The sequence below is a fragment of the Rhinatrema bivittatum genome, chromosome 6 (genome assembly GCF_901001135.1).
Source record: "Rhinatrema bivittatum chromosome 6, aRhiBiv1.1, whole genome shotgun sequence".
NCBI classification, from domain to species: domain Eukaryota; kingdom Metazoa; phylum Chordata; class Amphibia; order Gymnophiona; family Rhinatrematidae; genus Rhinatrema; species Rhinatrema bivittatum.
Window position 1 is genome coordinate 123,146,299 of NC_042620.1, and position 11,714 is coordinate 123,158,012.

At 45.9% G+C, this 11,714-nt stretch overlaps 1 protein-coding gene across 1 annotated transcript in view; it reads left to right on the top strand.

The window, feature by feature from the left end:
• The window catches only part of PJVK (pejvakin), a 152,801-nt gene extending 152,133 nt beyond the window's left edge, over positions 1-668 (top strand). The window contains exon 6 of the mRNA XM_029605895.1: positions 337-668. Coding sequence (XP_029461755.1) covers positions 337-638 — 302 coding nt within the window. The 3' untranslated portion in view covers positions 639-668. The remainder of the gene's footprint in view (positions 1-336) is intronic.
• Positions 669-11,714: the final 11,046 nt, after the last annotated feature.

Below are 11,714 nucleotides of genomic sequence, written 5' to 3' on the forward strand. Positions count from 1 at the left end.
GGTTTTCGGGGGGTACGCGCGTACCCCTTTGAAAATCTACCCCTATGTGTTTCTTGTTCACTTGGGGAAGGACTCAGCCTAAATTTTCAAGATGTGTCAAGTGCATAGTGTGATTCATCAGCTGCAAAAGTCTGATTGGTCAGTTTGGTTTTGTAGCATGCAAATCATACTACACAGCCAATGTGCACTTCAAATACAGTATGTAATTTGAAATGGGCTTTTGGAATTGTTCCAGAATAAAAGAGAATCTTTCTCAAGGTGGCCCCTACCTGTGACAGATAAAAGGACTAATGTTCTACTTTCCACTGATTTTATTCCTTTGTATGTTTTGTGCAGGTAAAAGGACAACGGATACCATTGTTAACTCAGACTCTTACATGGATGATATTTTTTCAGATTATTATGAGAAAGCTGCAAGCATGACTGACATCTCCACCAGCTACCTGCGAGAGGGGTCTCATACTCGAGTTAACTTGCTTAACAATAACATTCCAAAAGGGCCTTGTGCTCTCTGTGGGATGGGGAATTCTAAGAGGGAGACAGTCTATGGATGTTTTGAGTGTTCTTTCAATGGACTAAAGTATGTAAGATTGCACGCTGTTCCATGCTTTGATTTGTGGCATAAGAGACTGAAATAAATTGTCCTAATGCTGAAACCTCAAATATGATTGTGCCACAACACTTTCAAGAATTAACTAGATTTTGACTTTGATGGGTAATTGATGAGGACACAAAGCCTTCAGTTCTTAAGCACCAAACTTTTTACATTTTTGTAGTCAAAAATTGCTTTTTCACAAGTTTTATTTATGTTACAGATGATTATATGCATCTAGATTTGTACTTCAGTTTTCTTTGAGAAATCTTTTCAGTTTCATCACCAGAATTTTTATGTAGTTAAATTTCTCATCTGTGAGTTTTTTGTAGTTTGATGTAAGTGTTAAATTCTATTGTTAAAATCTTTTTTTTATGTAGTTTTGCATAATTCTTACGCTAATCTAGCTTAGGTCAATAAAATGAGGGAGACGAAGAAAACAATCAAGTTGGCAAAAAATCAAGCAGAAGAGAGGATTGCCAAGGAGATAAAAAATGGTGACAAAACATTTTTCAGATACATCAGCGAAAAGAGAAAGGTCCAAAGTGGTATAGTGAAATTGAAAGGTGGTAATGATCAATGTGTGGAGACAGACGAAGAAATGGCAGAAATATTAAACGAATACTTCAGCTCTGTGTTCACTAAAGAAGACCCTGGAGAAGGACCATCTCTACACAACAAGAAACTGGAGGGAAGTGGAATAGATGAAAATCCTTTTACAGTAGAAAATGTGTGGGAAGAGCTAAAGACCCTGAAAGTGGACAAAGCCATGGGGCCTGATGGGATTCATCCAAGGATATTGAGGGAGCTCAGAGATGTTCTGGCGGGTCCGCTGTGTGACCTGTTCAATAGATCCCTACAAACGGGAGTGGTGCCGAGGAGACTGGAGAAGAGCGGTGGTGGTCCCGCTTCACAAGAGTGGGAACAGGGAGGAGGCTGGCAACTACAGGCCGGTTAGCCTCACTTCGGTGGTGGGAAAAGTAATGGAGTCTCTGCTGAAAGAGAGAATAGTGAACTATCTACAGTCCGGAGAATTGATGGACAAGAGGCAACATGGATTCACAGGGGAAGATCCTGTCAGACAAATCTGATTGACTTTTTTGACTGGGTAACCAAGGAATTGGACCAAGGAAGAGCGCTCGATGTCATATACTTGGATTTCAGCAAAGCTTTTGATACGGTTCCGCACAGGAGACTGGTGAATAAAACAAGAAGCTTGGGAGTGAGTGACAAGGTGGTGACCTGGATTACAAATTGGTTGACGGACAGAAGACAATGTGTGATGGTAACGGAACCTTCTCTGAAGAGAGAGCGGTTTTAAGTGGTGTACCGCAAGGATCGGTGTTGGGACCGGTCCTGTTCAATATCTTTGTGAGCGACATTGCGGACGGGATAGAAGGTAAGGTTTGTCTTTTTGCGGATGACACTAAGATCTGCAACAGAGTGGACACGCCGGAAGGAGTGGAGAGAATGAGACGGGATCTAAGGAAACTGGAAGAATGGTCGAAGATATGGCAGCTGAGATTCAATGCCAAGAAGTGCAAAGTCATGCATATGGGGAGCGGAAATCCGAATGAACTGTATTCGATGGGGGGGGAAAGGCTGACGTGCACGGAGCAGGAGAGGGACCTTGGGGTGATAGTGTCTAATGATATGAAGTCTGCGAAACAATGCGACAAGGCGATAGCAAAAGCCAGAAGAATGCTGGGCTGCATAGAGAGAGGATATACGAGTAGAAAAGGGAAGTGATTATTCCCTTGTACAGGTCCTTGGTGAGGCCTCACCTGGAGTACTGTGTTCAGTTCTGGAGACCGTATCTACAAAAAGACAAAGACAAGATGGAAGCGGTACAGAGAAGGGCGACCAGGAAGGTGGAGGATCTTCATCGCATGACGTACGAGGAGAGATTGAAGAATCTAAATATGTACACCCTGGAGGAAAGGAGGAGCAGAGGTGATATGATACAGACTTTCAGATACTTGAAAGGTTTTAATGATCCAAAGGCAACGACAAACCTTTACCATAAGAAAAAAATCAGCAGAACCAGGGGGTCACGATTTGAAGCTCCAGGGAGGAAGATTCAGAACCAATGTCAGGAAGTATTTCTTCACGGAGAGGGTGGTGGATGCCTGGAATGCCCTTCCGGAGGGGAAGTGGTGAAGACCAGAACTGTGAAGGACTTCAAAGGGGCGTGGGAATAAACACTGTGGATCCATAAAGTCAAGAGGCCGCCAATGAAGAGTGGGTGACTCGCCAGAATGATGGCTACTGCCTGGAGACAATACCCTTAGTCAATAAACATACACATGGTTACTGTGACTCCAACATCACTCTAAGATTCAACAGCAAGAGGAAATGTGGAAAAAAGGATTTGCACTCACAAAGACGGGAGTAGCTGGCTTGTTACGGCGGTTACTACCCCAAACCAAATATCCAAATTACCTACCTCCACCTTCCTCTATTCCTGATGCCTTCAACTAGCTTGATCACTCCATTCTTATACTTCACTTTCAATGCATATCCAGCATAGTTCTCTGCTTCAACAGCAGGGGAAAAGAAAAACTGTTACTTCACACATCCAGCAGAGCTCTCTGCTTAAACGGCAGGGGAGAAGAAAAAAGGGTTCGCACTCACAAAGCGGGGAGTAGCTGGCTTGTTACGGCGGATACCTACCCCAAACCAAATGTACCTGATACTTCACTCCCGACGCATATCCAGCATGGCTCTCTACTTCAACGGCACGGGAGAAAGACTGATACATCACGAATTTCCAGCATAGCTCTCTGCTTCAACGGCAGGGGAAAAGAAAAACTGATACTTCACGCATATCCAGCATAACTTCAACGGCAGGGGAGAAGAAAAAAGGATTCACACTCACAAAAGCGGGGAGTAGCTGGCTTGTCACGGCGGTTACTACCCCAAACCAAATGGGCCTGATACTTCACTTTCGATGCATATCAGCATAGCTCTCTGCTTCAACGGCAGGGGAGAAGAAAAAACTGATACCCTCACGCATATCCAGCATAGCTCCCTGCTTCATCACGGCAGGGGAGAAGATAAACAACCATAAGGGCTGTATAACATAATCTGGGTAAAAACAAATAAGCATGGGTGTAGCTTGCTTATTGCGGCGGTTACTACTCTCTACTACCTCTAACTAATCAAGCTAGATATTCACTTGGATGCAGCTCCTCACCGCTCTCTACATTAATGGCGGGGGTGGAAGGGAATTAGAACCAGAGCTAAGAGAAACAGATAAGTATGGGAGAAGAAATGAGGGAAGCTGCTGGGCAGGACTGGATGGGCCATTTGGTCTTCTTCTGCCGTCATTTCTATGTTCTATGTAACTCCTTAATAATTTAGTGCAAATATAAATCTTTAACTGATTAAAGACACATTTAGAAATTTAAGGTTGTATATCCATGAAAAGAAATTAAAACTAAACATTTTATTCAGTGATGTGCATTCATAGTAAGGCATTTACCACTGAGGTGGTTATTCTGCAGTTTAGGTTGAATAATGAATTTTATATCAATTTGCATATTTCATTGGTGGCTCTAATCCACAAAATGTGGAGGGTGTGGAAATATCTTGCTGAAAAATGCCTGTATTCTTCTGTTTGCTTTCTCTTACCAATAAATAAAATACAAGCAATAGTGGACTGTAGATGTGCAAAAAAGCTTCCATAAATAATTCTGTTGGCCAAGGACTGTTGCATGAGAAAAAACTTTACTGAAAAGGGTCTGTATTTGCTGAGTCACTTTCCAAGGAGCATGACAAGAGTATATCAATAACTAACCCTGAATGAGTTTCTTTAAATATGGCTGTGTCTGGTACACCACATTTCATGAATCTGATGAAGCCAATTTCATTATGGAAGTCTAGGAAAATGTGAAGACTAAAGTTGTACAAATTTTTTTTTTTTTAAGTTCATGTCACAGTAGACTGGATTAATAATTAGAAAAATAAGGTATCTCTTTAATCAAAAAGGGACAGAAGTGGTAATGTCAAACAGGCCAAATAACTGAAAATATTTTGGGTGTTTTTGCCAACACAGAAACACAGTGATATAATTATGTTAATGAGATTCCACAGAAATACAAGAGGCTACCGATGTGTGAAATAAGCAAAACTCCACTTGCTGGAAAAGGAATGAGCTAACTCATAACATACAATTATATATACATGTTTCTCACAGGACAAGCAGGATGGTAGTTCCTCATATTGGAGTGACATCACAGGATGGAGCCCAAAAACGGAACACTTTTGTCAAAAGGTTTCTAGAACTTTGACTGGCCCCACTGGGCATAGCCCAGCATGGCACCAACTTCAGTCTTCTTTTTCCGCACAGCAGTAAGCCACGCGGTTAAGGAGCTCTGCAAGGATTCCTGACAGGAATTTTCCTCACGAAATTATTAAAAGTTAAATTGCCCCACAGGGGTCCCTCCGTTAACTTTTCAATCCGCGGTATTCCGGTAAGTTTTTACCATTTTCCGTCGAGTTTGGCCCTCGCGGCCTACTGGCCGTCGACCGTACCGTGACTCGATTTTTTCTATGGCCATGGCGTCAGGGTTCTGTTGGTGCCCAGACTGTACTTGCACCATGTCCATTACAGACCCCCATAAAGTCTGTGCAATGTGTCTTGGATGACAGCACGATGTCTTGACCTGTACCAAATGTGCCCTAATGACACCAAAAGGTCGCAAGGCCAGAATGGAGAAGATGGGACTTCTCTTCCGTGCTCAAACCCCGACTCCGTCCATTGCATCGACGTCATCTGAACTGATACCGTCAACGTCGCGCCAGCATTGACCACCGACCGGTGACCGCCCGGCATCGACAACTTCTTGGCCTTCGACACCCTCTTCTCCCCCTCAGGACCGAGGGGATCGGAAGGAGAAACATCGCCATTGGCATCGAAAGTCTCGGACCATTGAGGAAGCGAAACCATCAACTTCACCATCGTCCAAGCCGCCGTCGAAGAAACCCCGTCCAGAAAAGGCACCGACCTTTTCGGCGACTGGGTCATCGAGGCAATCCTCGCCCGACAGGGCATCAGGAGCCGCGACTCCGCCTTTAACGGTGGTCCCTCCGGCTATGCCTCTGCCTCCTTCTTCTGTTCCGGAGTTGGGGCTGCTTGCTCCAGGTTCTTCTGAGAAGAACTGGACCGGATGGTTCAGGAGCCATCGACAAGGCAATGCACCGACTCCCAGGTTCCCCCGAGCACCGACATCGGTACCAATAGTGGAACCGACTACTGACCCGATTCCAGCAGCCTTGGCACCGCTGCTATCGAGGATGGAAGCGCTTATAGCCGCTTTCCACCGATTGGCTCCTGTGCCCTCCCCACTTACTTTATCAACGGGAGGAAAAACACCGGTCCGCATCTCTCCATCGGGAGTTCTGCCTCAGCCATTGACATCGGTGCCGATACCTCCATCGGCGCCATCGAGCCATCCACCAAAGCCATCGATGCCTGTGCCAGGGCCTTCATTGCTCTCATCGGTGCCTCTGGTTATTCCTTCGATGTCTTTGGAGCCTAGACCGGGACCTTCAGGTACCCCGTCCCTCTCCAGTTCCTAGAGGGACAGGTTCTGATCCTTATGATATCTGGACTGATGATTCCTCACCAGACACCAATGATTTGCCATCACCTCCTTCACCCACTGAGAGTAGAAAGCGTTCTCCTCCAGAGGACCTTTCTTTCATAAATTTTGTGAAGGAAATGTCTGAATTGGTCCCCTTCCAATTACTGACGGAAGAGGACGACAGACATCAAATGATAGAGTTGCTTCAATTCCTGGATGCGCCCAAGGAAATCACCTCCAACCCTATCCGCCAAGTTCTTCTAGATCTCCTCAAGAAGAACTGGGAACATCCTGGCTCCACTGCAACAGTCCACAGAAAAACTGACTCTACCTATTTGGTGCAGTCAGCTCCAGGCTTTCAGAAGCCTCAGTTGGATCACCATCTGTTGGTGGTTGAATCTTGCGCAAAAGAGAGCAAAAAGGTTGAAATCTCACACTTCCTTTCCCCCTGGCAAGGAACAGAAGTTTTTAGATACCATTGGTCGCCGAGTCTTTCAAGGATCAATGTTGATCCTCCGAATTGCCACTTACCAACTCTATATGACCCAATATAATAGGGTCATTTTAAAGCAAATACAGGAATTGACAACCTCCATGCCTCAGTCACTTCCAGAATTAATAAGGGTTTGGAGGCAGGCAAACATGAAATCAGATCATGTTATGACATCTTTGACACTTCAACCAGAGTATCTGCAGCTGCTATTTCAGCAAGACGATGGGCTTGGCTCAAGTCTTCAGACCTTCGACTGGAAGTCCAAGATAGGTTCTCTGACTTTCCCTGCATAGGAGACAATCTCTTTGGCGAGCAGATTCAAAAGACAGTGGCTGAATTAAAGGACCATCATCAGACTCTCAGACAGCTCTCTCTGATACCTTCGGATTATCCTTCCAAACAGCCTTTCCGCAAGGACTCTAAAAAGTTTTTCTACAGACCAAAGAAGTCCTACCCGCCAGCAGCCAGATGTTGTTCTGCTAGACCATTCCTCAAATCACAGTCTCGTCAGACCCGAAAAACAAAAGCCACAGAACAGCCCCCAGCCAGGTCCTGCTTCTAGCTTTTGACTCTCGCGTAGAGAGCAGCAGCCAGATTCCATTACCACACATACCAGTGGGAGGGCGGTTATGCCATTTCAACAACATATGGCAATCAATCACCTCGGACCACTGGGTCCTAGCAATAATTGCTCAAGGCTATCATCTCAATTTTCTCTCCATCCTACCGGATTCCCCGCCTATAATGGCGTGGAAAACATCCGACCATTCATTGCTCCTGGAGCAGGAGGTCTCCCTCCTACTCCAGTCCAAAGCAATAGAACCAGTACCATTCCCTCAGCAAGGTCTCGGATTCTATTCCTGGTACTTTCTAATACCCAAAAGATCGGGAGGCGTTCGTCCAATTCTGGATCTACGAGCCCTCAACAAGTACCTCCAGAGAGAAAAGTTCAAGATGGTAACCTTGGGCTCGCTTCTTCCTCTTCTACAAAGAGGAGACTGGCTCTGCTCTCTCGACCTCCAGAACGCATACGCTCATATTGCGATAACTCCATCTCATCGCAAATACCTGAGGTTTCTCTTGGGCCCAAGCACTATCAGTTTCGCGTGCTCCCATTCGGCCTAGCGTCTGCACCATGAGTCTTTACAAAATGCCTCATCGTGGTTGCCGCCTTCCTCAGGACTCAAGGTGTTCACGTCTACCCCTATCTGGACGATTGATTAATCAGGGCTCCGACTCAGCAAGCCGCTTTGTCATCCCTACATCTCACCTTAAACACTCTGATTTCTCGTCAACTATGACAAATTCTGCTTAGTCCCATCTCAAACCTTATCGTTCATTGGGGCAAACTTGGACACCTTACAAGCAAAGGCTTTCCTGTCTCGACAACGAGCCCTCACTCTCGTGTCTCTGACGCATTAGCTGCAGTCTCAATGCTCGATGACTGCTTATCGTTTTCTCATCCTCCTAGGACACATGGCGTCCTCAGTTCAGGTCACCCCAATGGCTCGCCTGGCCATGAGAGTCATGCAGTGGACCCTAAGGTTGCAATGGACTCAACCCTTCAGCCCCTGTCGATCATTGTCCACGTCACCGACTCACTCTGTCTGTCTCTTGCCTGGTGGACGAATCAAATCAATCTTCTACAGGGCTCGCCCTTTCAGGCGCCAAAGCCTCAAATAACTCTAACCACCGATGCGTCCAACTTCGGGTGGGGAGCCCATGTGGCCGATCTCCAAGACACAAGGTTCTTGGTCTCCAGAGGAAGCCAAACACCAGATAAATTTCCTGGAACTACGAGCAATTCGATATGCTCTCAGAGTATTTCAGGATCACCTGTCCAATCAAGTCATCCTGATCCAGACGGACAACCAGGTGGCCATATGGTACATCAACAAAAAGGGAGGCACAGGATCCTACCTTCTGTGTCAGAAAGCTGCACAGATTTGGGCGGAGGCCTTCTCCCACTTGATGTACCTCAGGGCCACCTACTTGCCGGGAGTGGACGTGTTGGCAGACAAGTTGAGTCGCACCTTCCAACCGCACGAGTGGTCTCTAAACCCCTCAGTAGCGAACTACATCTTCCAAAAATGGGGTTATCCTCAAATAGACCTCTTTGCGTCACCCCAGAATCGCAAAGTAGGCAATTTCTGCTCTCTCACTCACAGCCAACATTATCCACCAAGAGACGCATACTCCCTATCATGGGTAACTGGTCTCCTATTTGCATTCCCTCCACTTCCACTTCTCTCGAAGACTCTCGTGAAGTTATGTCAGGTCAAGGGAACCATGATCCTGATAGCACCCCACTGGCCCCGCCAGGTATGGTTTCCAATACTTCAGGATCTCTCCATTCGCAGGCACATTCCTCTGGGAACAGAACCGCTTCTAATCACTCAAATGACTGGTGCCTTTGCCACCCCAATCTGCAAGCCCTGTCTCTGACTGCATGGGTGTTGAAACATTAATCCTTCAGTCGCTTAACCTTTCTGATCCAGTCTCCCATGTCTTGACTGCTTCACGGAAGCCTTCCACGAGAAAATCGTATTCTTACAAATGGAACAGGTTCACGTCATGGTGCTCTTCTTAGGCCCTTGACCCCTTTACCTGTCTAATCCCGCAGTTTCTAGACTACCTCTGGCACTTGTCCGAGTCAGGTCTTAAAACTTCCTCCATCAGAATGAATGTCAGTGCGGTAGTCGCCTTCCATAAAGGTATCGGGGGTGTCCCTATCTCAGTATAACCCCTTGTAACATGCTTCTTGAAGGGCTTGCTTCACCTCAAGCCTCCACTGCGTCCTCCAGCCCCTTCTTGGGACCTCAACCTGGTTTTGGGTTGGCTCATGAAACCACCATTTGAGCCTCTTCAATCTTGTGAGCTTCGCTATCTCACATGGAAAGTGATTTTCCTTTTGGCAATCACTTCGGCTCGCAGAGTTAGTGAACAACAGGCCCTAGTTACCTATCTGCCTTACACTAAACTTCTGCAGGACCGGGCGGTACTTCGCACTCAACCTAAGTTCTTGCCTAAGGTAGTATCAGAGTTTCATCTCAATCAATCCATCATACTACCTACCTTTTTTCCCAGGCCCCATTCCAATCCAGGAGAGCAGGCTCTGCATATCCTTGACTGCAAACGGGCTCTAGCGTTCTACCTAGACTGTACAGCTGCCCACAGAAAGAGCACTCAATTATTTAACTCTTTCCATCCTAACAAATTGGGGCAGCCAGTAGGTAAGCAGACTCTCTCCTCCTGGCTAGCGGATTGCATATCCTTTTGCTATCAGCAAGCGGGCATTCCACTTCAAGACTGTGTTAAAGCACACTCTGTGAGGGCCATGGCGATTTCAGTAGCACAGCTACTATAGGAGCCGCTTCCTGACATTTGCAGGGCTGCCACTTGGAGTTCTCTCCATACTTTTATAGCTCACTATTGCCTAGACCAGTGGTTCTTAACCTTTTTCTGTCGGGACACACCTGACAGGTGGTTCTCACATGCGTGACACACTGACCTATGATCGTCACGGGGCTAGATGTAAAAGTACAGTTTGCATCCACGGGAACCCCCCTGACCCACAATAATGGATGTAAAGCAGAATTATGACATTCCCCATACAACTCACCCTACAAAAAAGATATTCTGGTTCTGGTGTCATCTCAGTTAGAGCAACTCAAACTCCTTCTGCTTCCAGGCTCAATAGCCCTACTTATGAAAAGACAGCAGTTTACCACCAATGCATGTCCTCTTGAGAAAACATAACAAATAAGACTGATAAAATGCTTACATGCTAGTAAAATATCTCATCTCGGTAACAGACACAGAACCGACTTAACATACTCCCAGGATCTGTAGTAATGCACATAAACTAATCCGCACACAGTTACACCTGTATTATGGAATACACTCAAACAGGAGCAACCCTATCTATGAAAGGCAACACTACAAATATTAAATCAGGCCCTAAAAACCAATACACCTCTTATTAGGAAAACAGAACTAGCAAGCAGCTATAGATCCCCACACAGAAATAATTGTAAAACTATACTAATAAGCAGAATAAATGTTTCAAAACAGCTATGAACAGAATAACATCCAACAATTAAAACTCATAAAAACTATTAAAAATTCTCCAAACACCAATAAAATATTTCAAAAAAAGCAGACACATCACATAATATTAAATAATTAAAATGGCAGTCAATCAAGAAAAATAAACTTAAAAAGCCACCTTTACTTACCTCCTCCAGCAGCTCTCCTACTCCTCTTCCATGCAGGCCGTAGCACACAGCAGAAGCAGCAGTAGAGGCTAAGCTCTATACTCATGGTCCTCTTCCTTAGTGCCCATGTCTCTCACACACACACCATACCAGTCATGCCCCCATGACCAATTTCTGTCTCTCACACACCAATCATCTCCCAGTCTTTGACACACACACACCAGTCACCTTCCTGAACAGCTTCTCTCATGCTATACACATACACAGGCTTCCCACTCCCGTGTTCTACTTACATATATGGGCTTCTCACTCTCATAATCACTTTCTCTGTCTCACCACACCAGTCTCTCACTCCCATGCTTGTTCTCTCCACATGCACGGGCTTCTCATTCCCATAATCACTTTCTTTCTCTCACACACACACTCACAAACAAACACCAGTAACCTGATCTCTCTCATGCATACACACACAGGCTTCCCACTCCCATGTTCTCTTTCAGATATACAGGCTTCTCACTCCCATGCTGTGGGAAGAAGAAAAGGCCAGCCACGGCTGCCACAGCTTCTTTTAGCACTGCTGCCGTTCCCACTGGGCTTGAACGTGCTGATAGCCCAGCGGAAACGGCAGCAGGGAAGAAAGAGCAGCGGGAGAGACCGGGAGCACGCGACACACCAGTTGAGAAGCGCTGGCCTAGACAAAGCCAGAAGACAAGATTCCATCTTCGGCCAGTCTGTCTTGCGTAACTTATTTACGACGTGACATACCAACACCCTTCTGCCTCCCCCAAATTGTACCCCAATTGTTGTGCCTGTTGCACATCTTG